Source organism: Lathyrus oleraceus, chromosome 7, assembly GCF_024323335.1.
Source record: "Lathyrus oleraceus cultivar Zhongwan6 chromosome 7, CAAS_Psat_ZW6_1.0, whole genome shotgun sequence".
Classification (NCBI taxonomy): Eukaryota; Viridiplantae; Streptophyta; class Magnoliopsida; order Fabales; family Fabaceae; genus Lathyrus; species Lathyrus oleraceus.
Genome location: NC_066585.1, coordinates 10,675,552 through 10,697,796, shown reverse-complemented (window position 1 = coordinate 10,697,796; position 22,245 = coordinate 10,675,552). Strand labels below are relative to the sequence as shown.

Genomic DNA, 22,245 nt, shown 5'->3' with positions numbered 1-22,245 from the left:
GCCTCTACTCAGTCCACACGAACGGATTCCTTCAATCTCAATGCTAGCTGCTACGAATGAAGGCTTTGAGTGAGAGAGAGAGAGAGAGAGAGAGAGAGAGAGAGAGAAAGAGAGAAAACGAAAATGCAACCGCAATTAATGCTTCTGCACAAGGGTTCTATTTATAGAACCACTTATGTGGGCTTCAAGCTAAAAAACCCACTTAAGTGTATGTGGCCCATATCTTATAATATGCCCAAAATCACTTAAGTCCATGGTACCTTACCATATTTCGTATTCTACTTAAGTACACCGTACCTTACGATGTTCGACAATTCACTTAAGTGCATCGTACCTTACGGTGTTCCTTAGTTACTCTATCTCTCATCAATTCGTCCTTTGTGTGTGACCCTGTAGGTTTTCGCGGCATTGGCAATTATATTAAATCATGTATTTAACATAATAAACGGTGAGCGGTATCTAGCAACACATCACTGTTACCCAAGACACGAAAATGTCATGTGATCTGACAAATCCTTCTGTGATAATACTTATGCGTATAATTACCCTTTTTCCCTTATGTCTATATTGAACACAAGGCATAGACCGTGTCATCCTTGTCCAGTTCAATATTGGGCCCATAGACATTTATCCTGTTATGCAGGATGGGAAAATTCCATCTAGGTCATTCATGTCCCTCAGTATGCTTCGTGGAGTACCCATCAACTATCTTTATGGTTATCCAGTTACGGACAACGTTTGATCAGCAATAAAGCACTCGACTCTACATCTAGGGTCCATAGTGGTTTCAGGTCGAAGGGTGGTATACACCATTATCACCATGAGAATAACTTATGACACTTTGCATAACATTCTATATCGTATTCTCATAGCGGGTCAATCCAGTATAAATATTACTCTTAATATTCATACCTATGTTTAAGACTTGATAACTCCTTATCCATGATCCATGAGATGCGATCATCACTCTATATACATAATAGTCTTTATGCTTTAATGTTATCCCACTTCACAATAAAGCTCGACTACGAATACTTTAAGAATAGTGTCCTTATGTTTAATGTGATCTCATGATCAAGTCACACTTGATACATTAAACGGACTAGCTATTCTAGGGACTTTATTAAACAAACGTAATAAAGAAAAAGCCTTTTATTATTAATAAATAATTCGATACAAGTACCAAAAGTATTGGCCTATAGGGCTTACACCAACACAGCAGCATATCCAAGTCATTTTTTTCCAGCATTTTATCATCTATAACAATAAAAACTTCTTATGTTTACATAATAGAGTTGATATTAGTATTAAACCAAAAAAATAAATGGTAATTTATACTTGTCAAACAAATCATAAAATTCATAATCAATACTGTAATATCAATCCATATGCTATCTTTTAAATCACAATCAACTTTGTGTCAATTATTTATCAAAATACTCATTTTGCTTCTATCTTGTAATGTTAAGTAACCTTTAAAATCACCAGCATGTTCACCATAAGCCTTACCGGTTTGTTGTCCTTTTTAATTGGATGAATTATGCAAAATAACATGGACTGTGTAAGATGTTTTTGTGAAGAAAGGACACATGTGGTACCAGATATTCCAACATGTGTGCAACATATGGCCCTTGTCAGCAGGCCAATGTTGTTGTTATGAGCGTATTTTCTGAATGTGAGCAACAATACATGTTTCTATCTTTTAGCAATGTGTTAATTAGGTTTGTTTGACAGATTAAATAAGATCAAATCTAATTAATTGGATATTTAAATTTGAACCAAAACAAATTAAATATTTTTGTTGGAGGTTTTTGAAAAACAAATCAAAATAGAATCCTCTATAAATCTGGACGTGATATCAAATCAAATGAGCATTGGAGAAAAGCCCAAAAGTGGAATTTCTATTTAAAGAGACTCAAACCTAACGTTTTTAGTGTGTACAAGTATTGAATATATTTGTGTTAGGGTTTCTATTTTGAGTCTTTTGTTTGTGTTGTTATTTGTGCACCACTCTAGCACATGCATTCATATCTAAAGGCATAGAGTTTGGTTTATTAGTTGAGTTGTAATTCAACAATCAATATTTTATTTATTGTATTAATCACTAGGGTTAGCGAATGAGAGGAAGTGAGAGGGTCTCATGTTTAGGGGGAGTCCTAAATAGAAATACACATGTAGAATTAAGAAAAAGGCATTGAATAAGGGTTGTTCATATAAGACACTTCATACTAATTTTATTGAGAATGGATTTCTTTTCTTGGGTTGGAAACCCCCCAGACGTAAGTGACGTTGCACCTAACTGGGTTAATGATTCTTTGTGTTCTTTATTGATTTTTGTTTTAAATCATTATTATCGTCAATTTGTGTTAACCTGTTATTATCAAGTTGTGCACAATTGTCCCAGGCACTGTGTCCAACATTTGTCCCCTTAGTACTAGAATTTCAATTGGCATCAGAGCAGACACCTTGTCCTGGTTGGCTGAGCTCTAGGGAAGATATTTTATGTTCAAATGGACATCATTAAGGATTGAGGATCATTCAATAGACCAACTTTCTTGGATGGCACCAACTATGATTATTGGAAAGCCAATATGGTTGCTTTTATCAAATCCATGGACAACAAAACATGGAAGGATGTTATAAAATTTCAAAAACACCCTGCGGTTACTTCTCAAGATGGAATATCAACCTTAAAGCCTGAAGTTGATTGGACTAATGTTGAAGATGATAAAGCTCAAAACTTCAAGGCCTTGAATTCTATTTTCAATGGTGTGGACAAGAACATGTTTAGATTGATAAACACATGTACTGAAGCCAAAGAAGTATGGGAGATTCTCAAAATTGCTCGTGAAGTCACGTCCAAGGTTAGAATATCAATGTTATAGATCCTCACTACAAATTTTGAGAATCTAATAATTAATGAATAAAGATGAATCGATCTCTGACTTCAACATTAGATTGTGTGGCATGGCCAACACTTCTGTTGCATTAGGAAAGAAGATGTCTGAAGAAACGTTGGCCAGAAAAATCCTCAGATCTCTACCTAAGAAGTTTGATATGAAGTTCACATCTATTGAAGAAGCCTAATACTTAAGCAACATCAAAGTTGATGAAGTCATTAGTTCTTTACAAACCTTTGAGATGGTTATAAATGACAGGACTGAAAAGAAGAAGAAAAAAGTATAGCTTTTGTTTCCAACACTGAAAAGGATGAAGATCAAGGTGAAGAAAGTCTATCAGATGTCATAGCCCTTATTGGGAAAAGGTTTAATAAAGCTTTAAGAAGGCTGGACAGAAAATGGAGGACAAATGTCTAAGACAAGATGTTAGACATCAGTCCCCCAAAGAAAGAGCAGAGATGAAGACAAACCTAACAGAGGCAAAGGAGCACGATGTTATGAATGTGAAGGGTTTGGTTACATTAAAGTTGAATGTCCTACTTTTCTAAAGAAATAGTGATGACAAAAGTGAAGTATAAATATCTAATAAGGTGATGGCTTTCACTATAAAACAGGAATATGGTAGTGAGTCCAGTGATGAAGATATCTCAGAAGAAGAAATAGCTGCAACTTACTGACTTTTGTATGCCAAATGGTAGGAAGCTTTTATGGTTGGAGATAAACAAAGAAAAACTATAAGTACTCTCATTTAGGAAAAAGAGAAACTTGGCTCAACCATTTTAGGTCAGGAAGAGGAAGTAACTTTGTTAAATTCCAAGTTAGAAAACATGACCCCAAAAAATTGTATGTTGAACAGTGATTCAGATATGTTAGATTAAATTTTAGAAGTTGGTGAGAAGTCTAGGAATATGAAGGCTATTGGGTTTCAATATAGTTCCATGAACAAAAATATCAAAATTTCTACTAAGAAGTTTGTTTCTCCTAAGAAGAAAACTGGGTTTCTTATGAAGGACCACATGTACTAGCATCCTATTCAACATGTGTATCTTCATAATAGAGGCAATAAGAACTCATCCTAAGGTGTCACCATTGTGGATCATATGGTAATATAAGGTCCTTTTTTCTATAAACTGTATGAATATCCTCAATCATATAGTCAGCAAAGGCTCAATAGGAAGAAAGGGAAGAAAACTCAAGCAAAGAAAGTGTGAAAACCCAAAGAAGCAGTCACTTGTCTCATAGCTCATACATATCTTAGAGTTTTCTTAAGAGGTGATTTGTATTTTGATAGTGTATGTTCAAGGCACATGACTGGATAAAAGAACTATCTTGAAGAGTTAAATCCCTACTCAAATAGATATGTTACTTTTGGTGATGGAGCTAGAGAAATAATCAAAGGCATAGGAAAACTGGTTAGTCCAGGTTTCCCTAGTCTTGATGATGTGCTACTAGTAGAAAGACTGGCTGCAAAATTGATCAGTATAAGTCAACTATTTGATCAAGGTCTAAATGTGAGCTTCAACAAATCATAATGCATAGTGTCCAACAAAGATCAAGAAGTGTTAATCAAAGGCTCAAGGTCCAAAGACAACTATTATTTATGGGTATCTCAAAAACAAATGTCAACCCTCAACATGTTTGACATCCAAGGAAGATGGTTCCAAACTATGGTACCAAATACCTGATCATCTGAACCTCAAGAGTATAAGAAAGATCATATCTGAAGATGCTATCAGGTGAGTGCCAAAGCTAAAGATAGAAGAAGGAAAAATCTATGGAGAGTGCCAAATAATCAAGCATACCAAGATATCCCATAAGAAGCTCCAACGTCTTGCCACCTCAAAAGTTCTTGAGTTACTTCATATGGATCTCATGGGGCATATACAAGTAGTAAGCCTAGGTGGGAAAAGATATGTATATGTTTGTGTGGATGATTTCTTAAGGTATGCTTAGGTCAAATTTATTAAATAAAAATATGACACTTTTGATGTCTTCAAATAGCTATGTCAACATATCCAAAGAGAAAAAGGGGAGTGGGATAGGAAGGATAAGAAGTGACCATGGCAAAGAATTTAAAAAATCTGAATTCTCTGAGTTTTGTTCCTCTGAAGGGATTGGTCTTGAATTCTCAGCACCTATCATGCCTCATCTGAATGGAGTATTTGAGAGGAAAAATAAAGCCTTGCAAGAGTCATCTAGAGTTATGTTGCATGCCAATAACCTACCTTACTATTTCTGGGTTGAAGCAATGAACACAACTTGTCACATTCACAACCGTGTGACCATAAGATATGGAACCAAGGCAACTCGGTATGAGTTGCGGAAAGGAGAAAATCAACTGTCAAATACTTTCATATATTTATGAGCAAGTGTTATATCTTGGCAGATCGTAAGCAAAGAAGAAAGATGGATCCTAAGAGTGATGAGGGAATTTTCCTAGGTTATTCCATAAATAGCATAGCTTACAGGGTATATAAAAAATGTACCAAAATGATTATGGAGTCTATAAATGTTGTCATTGATGATACTCCTGAAGATACACAAGAAGATGAAGATGATGTATCTCCTCAACATACTGATGGACCAGCAAATGTCCCACACATGGGGTCCGACATTAACTCTGAAAGCACAACTTCTGAAAATCCTTAAGTTAACAAAGGACCATCAATCAGAATTCAGAAAAATAACCCCATTGAAAATTTCATACGAAATCTAAATGATGGAGTCATCACCAGATTCAGAGATATGATTTCCAACTATTGCTTCATCTCCAAGATTGAACACAAGAATATCGATGAAGTCTGACTGGTGAATTATGGATAAATGATATGCAAGAAGAATTGTATAAATTCAAAATAAATAATGTATAGGAATTAGTTCCAAGTTCTAAAGATGTGAATGTCATTAGTAGCAAATATATTTACAAGAATAAATCTGATGAAATGGTAATGTTATAAGAAACAAGGTAAAGTTAGTTGCCCAAGGGTACACTCAAATAGAAGGAGTTGAATTTGATGAGACATTTTCTCTAGTAGATCATCTTGAATCTATTAGAGTACTACAAGAATTCTCTTGCATGTTTAAATTTATATTATTTCAAATGAATGTTAAAAGTGCATTCCTGAATGGATGTTCTTGCTTCTTATTCTTCTTGACAAAAGAAGCTTTCAGTGTCTGAGCTTTCAGAGCCTATTTTGTCTCCCTTTCAGAGTTTCTTTCAGTCATACGCATCTCTTGTGCCTCTAAACTACTATGCATCTCTTCAATTCTCATGGTGTTGGTGTCTTTAGAATGTTTTGTGGTTACAACTATGTAATCAAACTAAGGAGTAAGCGATCTTAGTACCTTTTCAATGATTACCTGTTCATAGAGCATTTCTTCACAAGACTTCATCTCAATAATAACCACAATCACTCTAGAGATGTAATCAGACACCTTTTAACTATTCTTCATGTTGATATTCTCATATTGCTTCCATATAGAATGCTATTTTACCTTCTTCACTAATGCGTCACAACCATAGCATCGATGTCGTCGAAACAATAATCTTCTCAAACACCTTTATATCCACACACTGACGGATATAGAACAACGTCTTCTCATCCTTCGTCCTCATTTCACGTTGCGCATTTCTTTGCGCTTTTGTTGCATTTTCTTCAATTGACGTGTAACCATCATTGACAAGATCAAGAACATCTTAAGCGTCAAACAACACATGCATCTGAGTCGACCATTAATTCCAATTATTTTCATCAAATACTGGAAGCTTTGTATTCAAGTTATCGTTTCCATCGTTCATCTTTGTTCTTGTGTAAATCACTCAGTTCTCACCAACACTCGTGTTTACCAAATCCTGAGAATCAAGATTTATGGTTCTTTGATTTCGATCTTCAATTCAACACGAATTTGAGGAACAAAATCAATCACACACCTCACGTACACTCGTATTTCCTATGAATCAGAATTTGAGTTATGGATACAAATTACTGGAGTTAACACTTACAATGAAGAAGAACTGCAGAGAGAAAGAGAGACAATGAAAAATGTAACTAACTTTCAAAATCTCAATTTTCTAAATTATGTTACAAATGTAACTCACTTTGGGTTTAAATACGATGACCCAAATGAAACTCAAATAAAATGCAAACTCAAATGTAAATGAAATGCAAACGAACAACTTGAATCTAAATTACATTACAACAACTTTGGTATTTTGTATGACATCACTAAACTATAAGAGACTCGTATGAAGATGAGTGTGTTACAGAACATAATGCTAGCATTTTCTAAATATAGTTATTGTTGGAACATTATGTCAATATTTTAATATAGGAAGATGAATTTGAAAATGTTCCTTAAGTTCCACATTGTGTGTTAATTGAAAAAAAACTCCTTAGTCCCACATTGCGCATGTGAGATATCTTAGCTAACTAACTTCATTATATAAGGAAATTCTTTATTTTATTCCAAAACACACCAAAAACTCCTTGTGTTGAGTTTTTTCTTCCTCACTCGCATAACTATGCGTCTTTCAGATTGTCGAAGCGCCAACTTCTCCCCATTTCTTTCTACTCGTTGAATTTTTCGAGTATTTTCTTGAATTCTCTTTAGAGAATTATGTTAATTTCTCCTCGTTTGAATTGAGAAATTACAAGTATTGATTTTTGGATTCTCTTTGGAGAATTTTTTTAATTTCTCTTGTTTGAGAAATTATTGTGTGGTCAAATGACCACTATTGAATTCTCCTTGGAGAATTATTGGAATTTTTGTCTTGGTTTGAGAAATTATTACGATTGCTCTTTTTACCAGATACTATGAGTGGTATTTATACCATATTTGAATGGTCTTTGTACCATTATAGGGTGTATTTATAAATCAATTATCTATCGTGCAAGTAGTAATCGTATAGTATATAACTGGGATATTTTATCCTGGAGGCATCGTCGTAGTTAGATTGCTTTACATATTTTTGGACAGTGTCGCGAAACGTCTTTAAGAGAGAAAATTGTTTCGCGACTCATCCCGATAACTTCTTCTGTGCAAATGTTGACAAGCTAAAAGAAAATTTTCTTAACCATAAAGAAGGTTTCCCACGTTTTGATTGAGGACATTTATGTTGTTCCTTCTGGATCAAAAAGAATTTTAATTGAGAGTCTAATTATTCGCCTTCGAGTTGAATAAGAATCTCAGAGACAAGATCAAAAATAAACGCTTTGGTTGTTTCAAATAACAAAAAGAAATTTCGAGTAGTTCTGAAGTCATTTGGCAAATGATTAAAGAATCAGAACACTATTGTTGTGAACCAAATTAAGAATTAGAACTCTTCAAGGCCCCAAATTACTCCAATTGATAGGCAACAACCATCACCCTATAGAAATGCTACTGATGTTTTCTCTTGATTAATTATGGAAAACTATGTCATATGATTAAGAAATGTAAGATCGGGCTTAAACCTTGTGCTTCCCCTAATGCACAGGTTAACCTGACTGATGAGGAATTTATTGCTTTGATCATTGAAACCAACATGATTGGTGAATATAATGGTTGGTGGTTAGACATTGACTCATCTCGCCGTGTCTGTTATGATCTTGCAATGTTCAAAATATACATGAATATGAAAGTGTGGTTGAAAGTTTCCCACACCACTAATGTTGTCGATATTGGAAAAGTGGAGTAAAGTCCACCACTAAAAAGACTTTAATCTTGAAGGATGTCATGCATACTTCAAAGATTATAAAGAATTTGCTTTCTGTTTTTCTTCTATAAAAGGCAGGGTTTAGTCGGTCTATTGGAGTAGATTTGTACACCATCACTAAGAATAATATTTTTGTGAATGAAATTAAAAGTCCATTTAGTAAGAAAATTAAGAGGTTTCGTAGTGATATATGAATTGAATATGATTTCATTTTATTTAATGAATTTTATAAACAATATGGAATTGTACATGAAACGAATGCATCATACTCTTCTGAAATGAATGGTAAAGCAAAAAGAAAGAATATAACTCTTATTGAACTTGTCATTGCAATTATATTGAATTCTGGTGTTGCTCCTCACTGGTGGAGGAAATTTTATTGATTGTTTGCTATGTCCTAAATAATGTTCCCAAGTCTAAAAATAAGATGCAATTATATTGAATTCTGGTGTTGCTCCTCACTGGTGGAGAAAATTTTATTGATTGTTTGCTATGTCCTAAATAATGTTCCCAAGTCTAAAAATAAGATATCTCCTTATGAGATATAAGAAAAGACAACCAAACTTGTCTTACTTTAGAGCTCCGAGTTGTTTGGCTTATGTCAAAATTCCGGATCTGAAGCGAGTTAAACTCGCTAGTAGATCCTATGAATGAGCATTCATTGGTTATGAAACAAAAAGTAAGGAATATAGGTGTTATGACTTAATTGCTAAAGTGATCATAGAATAAATGGTGTTGAATTCTATAAAGACAAATTTTCTTTCAAATCGAGAAATAGTTGAAGACAAATTTTCTTTCAAATCGAGAAATAGTTGGAGCCCTGAATCGAATCAGATTCCTTAATATTTTCCTGAGAAAGAGGAATGCAATGCAATGGGAATTCCTTGGTATTTTAGATAAACCTTATGACCGTCACACCACTCATTTAATTCATCCACCACCTAATTTTTAATTTTCTTTTCAAAATACCTAACTAATTTGTAATATGAGATGAAAGGTACAAGCATTATATCCAAATCACTCATTCACCCCCTACTTTCATTTTTATTTTCAAACCATCATCATCATTCACTCTCATCTTTCTCAACCATCATCATTCTTCAATATCTCTGAAGAAGAATGTGAGATATTTCTTCTGCAAAACAATTTCTACTGTCCCCGGTGTCTTTTTGCATGAAGAATCTTTATTTGAACAACTGTGTACTCTTTTTCTTTGAAATGTTGTTAGTATTGAACATGTTGAATTTTATGCTATGTTTTCAGATCTAAAATTTAAAAAAATGACACTTAAATACTATATTTCCATATGCGCAAATACACAAACAGAAACTGTATAATACCAAATGATTACGAATCAGATAACGCACAAAGCATAGAAAGAAAGTGCATAATGAAACAAACAATAGTGAAGACTGATGGAAGACATTTAAAAAGATAAGTCTCAGAATGGGTGGAATATTCAGTTCTTGTCAGTCACATTGTTTTACAGAAGAACAATGTGTTAGAGTGGAAAGAAGAACATGCTTTCAAACGTTTGTGTGGTGTATATGTTACTATAATAATCAAACTTTGATTCAGGAAAGTTATATTCAACTTTCATGTAATGAATCAAGTGCAAAGCATGAAAGTTTTTCATCAAGCAAAGCAAAAATTATATTTCAAACCAGACACATTTCCATCTTCATCAATTCAAACAAGACACCAACATAGCAGAAGAGGATTTACTAAGTAAATCATCTACATAAGGGGATTTACAACGGTAAGATTCACGAGATATCCCCCCGGAAAAACGAAGGTGTGATCAGGTGGTGCTTTCCCTAAAATACAAAACCTGCTCCATTGTACAATAAGTTGGCATGCACAAACAGTCATCAAAACAAAACTCACACATTAAAGCAAATGATCTCAATAAGAAGATTAGAGTTAATAATAATTGGAGAAAATATTGCAGGCCATTCTACCTTCCTTGTCCCATTCAAAGACACATCAGGCAAAGCTGCAGAGCCTTCCCACAAGTCCATGTATTATTTCTGTTATGATAAAACAGCAAAATCAAAAAACAATAACCATCACAACCACTAATCTAAGTTAAAGATGACAAACTATATGACTAAAAAGTAAAACCCCAAACAAGATGCATCAGTTAAAAGGGACATGATCGGTAACAGAAGTCGCCTTCTAACCAACAGTCAAAAGTGCTCTTGTATCCACCATACGATACAAGAAAAAACCTAAGACGACAAATTCCTAAATAACCACTTCATGTTTATAATTGCAAGACAGAAATTAACCAAAACAAAAATGATCCCACCCTGACACGGAGCTACAATAAAAAAACAGATTAGTAACTTCAGAAAAGGAAAAACGAAATGCAAAATAAAACAATAATTAGAAATGAGAACAATTTGGCATCATCATCAGATTAGATATTGGAACTCCACTACTTGCCATATCCCTCAAGAGACAAGCGCCAAGGAGCAAAAATCTGTATTCCAGAATTAGCATCAGTCTTTTAGACAACAACAAAACTTCAAGAAGCATCACAGTACAATAAATATGAAGTTTTCAACATAAAACTCATGCAGATAGACATTATGTAGTCCATCAATATTATAAGAATCATTATGCCTCCTGATGAAGCGCAAATATTACAAAAACCTTCTAGAACAGTGATGCACGTAATATGCTCATCTCTTTCTACCACCACGCTCTCTCAATGCAAGGGAGAGTGTTTCTCCTCCACTAAGATTGTAATGTGCGAGAGACAAATTGTCCTTGAGAAAGCCCGGCTTTCCACTCAGTTTCTGCTTGTTAGCAGGGAGTTGGATCTCCCCAGCAATTTTTTCTTTCAGGCCGCCAACAGTTTCAGACAGAGATTGCACAGTTATTTCCAGAACTTGTCCTTTGAGATTTCCTTCATCAACATTAGGAACCGATATACTAATACGAGCAGGTCCCTGTAGAGAATAAACGGGAGTTAGGATGAGTGTAAATAGTCGTATAACTCTGGTAGAAAATGTGATTTACATGTATAATTGGTAGTTTTATCTATTAAAGAAAAAATTATGACTGTAATCTTGGTAACTCTCCATACCGGATGTTGAGCCAGAAATTTATCCTCGGGGATCAGAGCAGAATCATCATGCTTCTGCCTCTTGGGTTCTGGTTCCTCTGGAAGTGGGGGAGGAGCTTCCTCGGGTGGTGGAGGTGGTGGTAATCCTTGAGGCGGAGGTGGTGGATGCATCATAGGCATCCCTGATGGAGGATGAGAGAGAGGAACATAAGGTCGTGGAACAGGAATAGGAGTGAATTGAGATCCAGGTGGTGGAGGAATAGGAATTCCTTGGTTATTCATAGGGATTGATGGATGCATTGGGTGTGGTTGACCACCCATCATGGAATGCTGTCCAGAGGACATTTGCATTGGAGGAGGGGGAGCTGGTCGGAGAGATTGCATCATGTGCATGCCTGGTGGTCTTGGGGGAGGCATTGGAAAGCCACTGTTGTTAGGATTAGAAAACTGCATGTTATTCATAGGACCACGGGGTAGATTTAAAGCTAGTCCAGGTGGTGGCGGAAGAGGACGAATTGAAGGCATACCGGGTCTTGGAGGAGGTGCAGCAGGACCAGGGAGGTTTTTAAATTCATTATTAGAAGCATCGTTTTGATCCTCAATCCCAATATTCTGTGACATTGCTTGGTTTGCAGTGCGGCCGATACTACCACTGTGACCATCCCAAATAACCTGCTTAGGTTGCTCATCATTTTTCTTCTCAATTTCAGCTTTGACGGCGTTAGAAACCTCTTCCTCAGTAGTACCAAAAATATCAGGACGGGTCCGAGCAAGTCCAACAATGTTTCTTGAGATTTCATCATCCTGTGCCAAAGTGGTTTCCCGAATTTTGGCAAACATTCTTTCTTTTTGTTCTTTGTACTTGGGATCAATGAGAGAAATTCGCATATGCTCTGACATTTCACTAATAGGAATCAGTTCACCAGTGATAGGAGAAACAACAAATTTGGTTGAATCTTTATCTGCAGGAAGCCTGTCTTCTGGTCTCTTCCAGTTCTTCACAATCCTCATTGGTGGTTCAGGATCCTCGGTAACCCTGACTTCATTCTTCTTCACTTCATCATTGTCTTCCAAGCTAGCAGCTCTCATTCCCTCTTCAACAAGCTGGGCCTCTTCTTCGTCCATTTCCATTTCCACTTCCTTTCCTGGCTCAACAATATCTTCTTCCATAGGCGTAATCTTGCTTCTCCTTATAACTTCCTCAAGGGTCATTGGAGGAGGTAATTCTTCATCCTCATCATCAGCAAAATCTATTGATTCAACCACCACAAAATCATGCCAATCAATCATGGCCATTTGTATTCTTTCTTGCTCTATCTCATCTTCAGCCTTTTGCCTGGCTTGCTCTTGTGACCGCTCCCATTCCAACCTATTGACACACCTTTCAAGCACAGTAGTCATATCCGGAACACTCTTCTTCAGTTTCTCCGTCAAACCCTTCGGAGGCATCAAAACCTTTGAATACGCATCGGCAAGGGAAGTGAAAAATGTAAACATGCTATGGGTTGGTTTCATGAAATGAAATTGAGGATTATTAATTTCCCTACTTGTCAATCCTGTCAAAAAAGATTTCCCATTTCGAGCCACAAATTGTGCTGTAAGCTTTATTATATCAAGCTCTTCCCCTGTAATTCCTTCAGGAAGCCTAACTGTATACTGCTCAGCCTCAGGAGGATCAAGTACTTTCCTTACTGGTCTAAACTGGGCAGATACATCAGGCTTCTCAGTCATTACCACATCGTTACTATTACTATCAGTAGCCGGCGCAGGTGTAGCTGATTCCGGTAAAGCCAAATCCCCAGGTAGTTGAGTAGAAGACTGATTCTGGGCGCGAAACTCAGTCAGTCTATGCTGATAATACGCATGATAAGGATCCGATGAATTGAGAAAATTAAACTTAGCATTCCCTGCATTATTAGCAACAATTCTCTTCTCGAAATCAATACCGTTTTTAGCGACAAACTGAGAGGTTTTATCAACAATGGTTCTAATATCCGGAGGAGGGTGAATTATTCCAATAGTTCTAGTGTGTGTGGCAACTGATGTCGGTGCTACTTCCTGGATGCTGGATCTCTCATTCCTCTCCTCTACCTCCTCCTGAGTGAGTTGAGCATCGGGGAGAGGACCGAGATTTCCATCGATAGGAGGAGCTGGTAGAGGCAGTATAGGTAATGAACCTAGCATGATGACGTTAATTCCTTAAAACCCTAGAAAATGAAAACAACCGAAAATTAGAACTAGCTAAGATTAATTATAGTACTAAACAAGATTAATAAACAATAATAGAGTTTAAATTACATAGTATTAGTGGCAAATACATCTAATAAAACCTAAGTTGTGAATTGCGGCCACAATTGAAGAATCGCGGTGCGATGCGGTGGAGCTTTACTCCGCCGCGAAGCAAATTCAATCTCCCTGTGCGTTGCCTTTAGCAGGAGTAACTATCGATGCCTCCAACGGCGACGGAATCCATCCTCGCGCGAGCAGCAGATTAGAGGAAGGAAATCGGAAAGAAAGAAAAAAGTGGACGGAGTTTCTTACTTCTTGTGGCGGTCGACGACGAACTCGGCATGCGTTTTCCGGTGAGATTTGACTGAGAGCACTTGGGTTTCAAATTGATTCTGATATGCAAGATGGGATTTAGCGGAGATGATGAATTTTGTTGTTTTAGGTTTTCTTTGGAGTATGTTTTAGGGTTTTGTGTTTTTTTTTTAATTGCAGCTGTTTAAGCGATTTTCACTTTAAAAATCAGCTTCGAACTACAAGAAAAAATAACAAGAGGTTTAGTGTGATTCTGTTGAATTTTAGAAATCAAATTGATTGAGTCTGTTTTTTATATAAAAAAGGATTTATTAAATCATAAATATACATATAAATATATAAATATAATTTTATATTTAATCATTCATATATTATCAAGATAATAATAAAATTCATCATATTTACATAATAATTATTTATTTAATATGTAAATTAAATTACACAAAAAAGTAAAATAATAAATATAAAATAAAAGCATAAAATAATATAAAAATATTATAATAAAAAAATAAATTAGATGAGAGAATAGTGAAGATGAAAAAGAAATTATATAAGATAAGAAGATGTACGGTAAAAACAAAATTGAAAGAAAGAACAATTGCATAAAAATGAGAAGGTGAAAACGAAATAATATAATAGAATAGATATTAGAAAAGAAGATGCAATATCTATCTGGCAAAGAATATGTGATACTTGTGTATCTGACGAAGAATTTGATTAATTTATTTAATTGAATTTTTATTGTTTTTTATTTAATTATTTGAGTGATTAAAATGTTTTTTTATCATTTGTGAGAATTATGTGGTATTTTATTGGGGTTAGTGGATTTATTTGATTAAAAATAATAAAATAAGAGAAATAGTGAATTATGGGATAGAATTAGAATTTTAGTAAAATTAGTGTGGTAAGGAGTAAGAGTCCATAAATAGAATTTTTTATCAAAATAATCCAATTTTTCAAAAAAAATCTCAAATAACCTTGATTTCAAAAAAAATCTCAAACTACCACACTTTTAGGAGGAGTCGTCAATCCAATTGGCGTCGCCTCCTCTTAAAATTTGAGAGGAGGCGTCAATTGGATTGGATAGGGCACATGGTGCAGCCAATTCAATTGGCGCCCAAGTGTATGGGTTAAAGGGAGGCGCCAATTGGATTGACACCTCAATGTATTTTGTAATTTTTTTCAAAAACAGTCTACGTGATACATAATTTCGAAATCAGACCAATTCATATTAATATAAATTCCTGCTTACACAAAAAAGACTAATGTTGATGACCGGGATCACCTAACCGACCTCTGGTCCCACATCCCCTAGTTATCTGAACCCGTGGCCCTAACTCACGTTGAATGATTCACCACTGGTGTTTGAGCATCTAAGGGCCCAGAAACATCACTACCAACTGCAGGAGATTGCCTGTTGAGATAGTCAAACAAATCATCGTAGTCTTGAGTATGCAACGAAGGTGTACCGCCATAGTTTAGTTCATGACCCATGCCATAGTAGTTGGGTTGTGTTTGACTTGTTGGTGGGCGACCGGGACGGTTGAAGGGAGACATTGGTGTGAATGATGCGTCGAGGAAAGGTTGGAAAGATTGTTGTGGTGTTTGGTAGAGATAGGGTTGTTGAAGGTTTCAGTTTTGTGAGGTTTGTGCTTCTTGGCTATGGTAGGAGGGGGGCGGTTATTGTTAAATGATTGTTGAGTGTTCTGGCTAAGGCGGCTTTGATAGGATGATGTGTTGGGTGCGAAGCGATGTTGGATCTCTGGTTGATTATCTATTTGTTGGTGGTGGTATGGGGTATGCTCTTGGTATTATAGTTGGGTGTATGGCATGTTAGGGTTGTATGTTTGTGTGTTTATGGAACAGAAAGTTTAACGGATAGGAGGTTGTGTGTAGTCGGTCTGACAATGTTGTTGGGGGTAGATGTTGAGGCGTCTGGTGGGTAAGTTTGTTGGTGTGGGTCGTATAGGTACATATCATCGGCGATGAACTCAAAACCAACCAATCTGTACCAAGCCATATAAGTACAACTTGGTTTTTCTTCATTTGGCATCACTGCGTCAGTTAAGACATGGTCATGGCGGTGCTTCCATTTGCGACACTCGGATCTAGCAAAGTTTTGCCATGGGTTGAAGTTCCATTGGTCGTTAACTCTGCGCAGATGCCATTCTCCTAGGTTTGCTGGGGGATCTGGGATGTGTTGAAGCATACTGAACTGCAATTTCACACGATCACTGTTGTGCATCTCCACAGTTGTGAATCTTATGATCGGTGTGCATGCAGTCCATATGGTTGCGTTTTCTTCATTGATTTCATGGTCATGATCCAAATTTAGGTATGGACGCCAAATGAACTGAAATATGAACGTATGTTAAATTATAAACTTGGTAGAAGAAGTTAACAAATTATTACGAAATAATTAGGTTATTATCCATACATCTGTCGGTCGAAGGTGATCCAAGAGATTGTGATACTGGGTAATACAGTGTCTAGGACATCTGTTATAACTCATACCACGTGCCGACCATCTGCACCATAAAGGTAAAAATATTAGTTAGAGATAATAATCGTTAAATTACGTAAATATGTAGCATTTTAAACAACTTACTTTTGTGCATACTGGAATGTGAAAGAGTTGTTTTTAACGGGCGCTAAGGACGGTAGTCTTGACCAACCCCATGCTTGGAGTAAAACAGCACATCCATAAAAGGTAGATGTGTCTTTGTGTGAATTTTTACACAAAGAATTATAAAGATAGGCCAGACAAGTGGATCCCCAACTGTAACTTCCTATTCTATCTACATGTCTTAGTAAAGGTAGATACATAACATGCATACTAGAACCATTACCTTCGGGAAATAAAAAAGAACCAATTAAAAGCATAATGTAACACCTAATTTTTATTATTCGAGCCTCTTCGGTAGAATGCTCATCTAAATGTAAAATGTTATGGTATGACTTAAGGCATGAAAGGAGTATACATTGACCTCTTGAGTTATCATCTAACAAATCAGTATCCAAGAGGTCCATGCAAATTGAATTCGCATAGTTGGTTTTACCATTTACAACTTTACCTTCAATGGGTAGTCCTAATAGCATGTAGACGTCTTCTAATGTCACAGTACACTCACCGGTTAGAAATCAGAATGTGTGTGTCTCGGGACGTCATCTTTCACATAACGCAAGAATGAATTTATTATCCACCGACCAAGACCTAATTTTGCTTATATGTCCAAAACCGGCGAGTTCGACATACGGTTGAATCATCGGGTCCATGTGGACATATTCGTGGACCCGAGTACGGAACCTTGAAACATTCTATAAAAGAAACAAGAAAATACTTTACTAAGTTGATATGTTATTAAAAGGTATTATAGACAAATAACAAAAGAATTAAATGTTTACATAAGTTGATATGTTTGCAATTGTTCCTCTGTGTGATTCGCCCATTGTAAGGATAGACATCTTGTCGGAGATGAACGAGGTTGGTGCAGATGAAAGAGGTTGTTGCAGATGAAAGATTTGATGTTGTAGAGGAAGTAGTGAGTGATGGTGTGGAAGAAATGTTATAGTCACCTTCCTATTTATATGCAAAAGCGTGGAGCTTAGAAAAATGTGTTTGCATATGGTAGCTAAATGAATTGGCGCCCATGTGCATTGTTTACATGGTGTCGCCATTCAAATTGGTGCCTCCCTAGGCTCATGACAGACCTAGCTCTGCATGCTTGGTTACGAGGTCTGCATGCATGCAAGACATGGTGTCGCCAAATGGATTGGCGCCCATGTGCAAGGATTGTAAGGAGGCGCCAATTCATTTGGAGTTAGGGCTTGCATGTGTGACACAAGACTTTCCTCTCTCTTGCATGCTAGACACATAACTTCCGTCTAGCTTGCATGTTAGACACATCACTTCGGACTAGCTTGCATGTTAGACACATCACTTCGGACTTGCTTGCATGTTAGACAAACCACTTACCTATTTAAGTGTCTTACTATCAGCATCCAACAATCAACACACATTCATCTGCAGTAAGAAATTAATTTTCATCTGCACCATAAATATTACAATATCATCTTCACCAAAATATAGTGTTAATGTTCACTGCAATGGTGAGACATACGAGTCTTAGTTATACGGGTTTTATTTTCGAAACACCAATACCATTCGATTTACGATCAAGAGAAATGCAAATTTCTTGCATTTGAAAAAAAGAATTCAATCCTGCATAGGATATGGTATTGTGTCAAAGATCACATATTAAAATCCAATTTTTTTAGAACAGTTAATGCAAGTTTTTCCCACTAAAGATACGGGATGATGAAGATGTCGAATACATGTTTGTTAGTCACGAACATTCTGGCTACAATTGTATTACTCTTTAACCAAGTATACCATCTCAGCAATCTCAAATAACTAGTCAGGATGAATCTGATGAATTTGATTCATAATACTCAGATGACGTCGACCCAGAAGCAGAAGCAGAAGCCAACGTCGTTCATGAAGAAGAAGAAGAAACTGAGATATAGGTCGACCATATGTTGAACAACGACATTGAAGATGATGATCAACCTGCGTCATTACCTCATAGTCATGTCTACAATCCGCCTCAACATATGACAAACATGGATATGCATGATGATGAAACATCCAACAGTGTTTTTTATAACCCGTATCCACGATCAGAAGGTGAGTTAAAGGTAGGAGACATGTTCCGCACTAAAGAAAAATGTATGCGAGCTATCAAAAATTTCCACATGAACAACTCTGCTGATTTCACAGTGAAACGCACTGATTCGAGAAGGTATGTTATTAAATGTCGTAACATCCTTTGTAAGTTTCGGTTGGTTGCATCTTACAAAAAGAAAAACGACTCTTGGGAGATAGCTTCAATAGACCCACCTCACAGTTTCATTGCAAGTAATGTTGAACAAGATCACCGTAAATTAAGTGTTGCATTGATATGTCAAGACATGTTACCGCTTGTTAACAAAGACCCATCAGTGAAGGTGAGTATAATTATATCTCATATCAGAACAAGATATAATTATACTCCATCTTACAAGAAAGCATGAATTTAAAGGACAAAGGTTGTTGAACAAGTATTCAACAACTGGAAGGATTCATACAAAGAACTGCCACGGTTTTTGTGGGCACTAAAAACATATGTGCCAGGAACTGTTGCAATTATGGAGACATTGTCAGCAATGACGTCAGACGGAACCTGTGTTACTGGTAATAGAATCTTTTGCCGTCTCTTTTGGGTGTTTGACCCATGCATTAAAGGTTTAGCATTCTGCAAACCTATTATTCAAATTGATGGAACATGGTTATACGGCAAATACAAAGATATTTTGCTTATGGCGGTTGCACAAGACGAAAAAAACAATTTCTTTCCCATTGCCTTTGCTCTAGTTGAAGGTGAAACTGCTGGTGGTTGGGGTTTCTTTCTTCGACATCTCAGAACACATGTGGCTCCACAAGCCAATCTCTGTTTGATTTTTGATAGACATGTTGCCATTGAGAGTGCTTACAATAACCATGACAATGGATGGCATGATCCTCCTTCTACCCATATCTATTGCATTAGACATATCGCACAAAATTTTATGCGTGCAATAAAAGATAAGAATCTACGCAAGAAAGTGGTGAATGCTGGGTATGCTCTAACTTAGTCGTCATTTCAATATTACCGTGATGAAATTAGACTATCTAATGAAGATGCAGGAAGATGGGTGAATGACATACCAGTAGAGCAGTGGACAAGGGCATTTGACGGAGGTTGTCGATGGGGCCACATGACAACAAACCTTGTGGAATGCATGAACGGTGTATTCAAATGCATTAGAAAACTGTCAATAACTGCCTTGGTCAGATCAACCTATTATATGTTAGCTTCTACCTTCGCAACCAAAGGTGAAAGATGGAGTGCGGTGTTAATGTCTGGGAAAATATTCAGTGAGTGTTGCATGAAAGTGATGAAAGAAGAGAGCATCAAAGCTAGCACACACGCGGTAACAGTCTTTGACCGTCATAGGAAAAATTTAGCCTATGCTGTCAAACTAAACAGAAGTTGGTGTGATTGTGGAAAATTTCAGGCCTTTCGCATTCCTTGCTCCCATGTCATTGCAACATGCGCACATACTCACCAGGACACTTACAACCATCTATCTGATGTTTACAAGGCCATCACCGTCATGAATGTCTATAACAAAAGCTTCTCGGTGCAACCAATGGAGGAATATTTGCCTTCATATGAAGGTGACATAGTTTGGCACAACGACAAGATGCGTAGAAAGAAAAAAGGATGGCCAAACATCATACGTATTAGGACAAAAATGGATACGACAGATAAAATGATAAGACTATGTAGTATCTGTCGTCAACCAGGACGTAATAAGAATAACTATCCCAATCGAGGAGCATCATCTGAGTCATAATCTTTTTGTAACATTGGATTTTTGTAACCTTCAATTTTTATATATCATTAAGTTTTTGTTACAACGAGGTTCATAACAAACATCACTACAACATAAGCATACTGAAAATAGAACATTTCTAACTGATTGTAACAATCAAAGTGATGTCATCTCGTCCAAACATCATTTCCCTAACATCCTTATCAGTTTTCATTCACACCCAACCAAAGATATTGTCGAGACTCCCAATACTTCTAATTTTCCCCCTTTTGGTATTTTCCCATCTAACCAACGAACCAACTCCCTCTTTAGTTGATCGAAAGTAGTGATGTTCCAAAAGAGCATCAGCATCTGAGGTTTGTCTCTCGAATAAATCACATTTCCATAGCGGCGACGAACACCAAACATGATTGCAAAATGATTAAATGAGATGTGGAAACATGATTCATACAACTCCTCTATTTATAACAAAAAAATTGCAAAATACACTGAGGTGTCAATCCAATTGACGCCTCCTTTCAAACCATACACATGGGCGCCAATTGAATTGGCTAAGCCATGTGCCCTAGACAATCCAATTGGTGCCTCCTCTCTAATTTTAAGAGGAGACGCCAATTGGATTGACGCCTCCTCCTAAAAGTGGGGTAGTTTGGGATTGTTTTTGAAATCAGGGTTCTTTTGGGATTTTTTTTGAAAAACTTGGGTATTTTGGTAAAAAAATCCCATAAATAGAGGAAAGTTGGGAATTATGAATAATATAATTAGGTCATTTATATAGATAATGTAAGAGATTGGAACTTTTATCTTATACGTGGAATTTGAGAAAAGTGGAAAAGAGGCTAGTGGCTAGCAACCATAAGGAGAACTCTAGAAAGAAGAGGACATTATCCAAGTTGGAAGCTTTATCACGTAATCGAGGTAAGGGGGACTTTGTCATGATAAGGGTGCTTATTCTCATAGGATTGAATGGGATCCTAAACCCATGTCTTTTTTCCTTTCTCCCATGTACATCATTGATGAAGGTTTTGTGAATTATGGTTGTGCAAAACCTTAATAATTAATTGATGTGTTGTTAATTTTGACCGTGTAAAAAAAGATATGTGTGTCGCATTACGCGAAAAACCGGCGGGAAAAACGAAACAACAGAGCCGCCACCGTGCGTTATTTATCCCAAAGGAGGGAAAGGAAACGCTCGAAGTAAACCTGGAAAAGACATGGTCTCGCGACCAGAGAAAGATGGGATCGAGAGTCGGTTATGCGAAGGGAAGGTATTAGCACCCCTACGCATCCGTCGTACTCGACGGGATCCACGCACAAAAGAAAGGAAAAGGTTGCTAGAAACTGCTCAAACACTGCACAAGGCTGGAAGGAAACACAGAAAAACGAAAGAAACTAACTCGGCAGGATATCGCATCCTGGGCCTACGTAGTCTGTCAAGCACAGACATCAGAGTTGACGTAGTTCGGGACAGGGGAAACGTGCTCGCTAGGACGTCGCATCCTATGCATACGTATCTTCTCTGACCGAAGAAGAATCAGAGCAGTCGTAGCTCGGCTAACGCACGCCAAACAAAACCAACACAGGAAACCGACTGCCAATCGCTGGACTTACGTCAGACT

The 22,245-nt window shown here is 36.6% G+C and overlaps 1 protein-coding gene across 5 annotated transcripts; it reads right to left on the bottom strand.

Moving 5' to 3' along the window:
- Nucleotides 1-10,013: 10,013 nt before the first annotated feature.
- LOC127107260 (probable splicing factor 3A subunit 1) lies at nucleotides 10,014-14,443 on the bottom strand. Of its 5 annotated transcripts, none has more exons than XR_007795661.1 (5): nucleotides 14,210-14,443; nucleotides 11,690-13,875; nucleotides 11,254-11,552; nucleotides 11,044-11,080; nucleotides 10,014-10,625 (listed from the first exon to the last, which is right to left on the bottom strand). XR_007795661.1 is itself a non-coding variant. In XM_051044561.1 (4 exons), exons 2-3 carry the CDS (start codon nucleotides 13,850-13,852, stop codon nucleotides 11,283-11,285), a joined length of 2,433 nt encoding a protein of 810 aa, XP_050900518.1. In that variant the 5' UTR covers nucleotides 13,853-13,875; nucleotides 14,210-14,443; the 3' UTR covers nucleotides 10,014-10,625; nucleotides 11,254-11,282. The 5 variants fall into 5 exon arrangements, 3 of the variants coding, with proteins under 3 accessions (XP_050900518.1, XP_050900517.1, XP_050900516.1); XR_007795662.1 differs by lacking the exon at nucleotides 11,044-11,080 and having other exon boundaries at nucleotides 10,014-10,426; nucleotides 10,557-10,625; XM_051044561.1 differs by lacking the exon at nucleotides 11,044-11,080.
- Nucleotides 14,444-22,245: the final 7,802 nt, after the last annotated feature.

Coding starts and splice junctions, on each gene's coding strand:
- LOC127107260 (XM_051044561.1), bottom strand. CDS start 13,852: ATGCTAGGTTCATTACCTATACTGCCTCTACCAGCTCCTCCTATCGAT. Junction 11,553..11,689: donor AATTTCTGGCTCAACATCCG/GTATGGAGAGTT, acceptor TATTCTCTACAG/GGACCTGCTCGTATTAGTAT.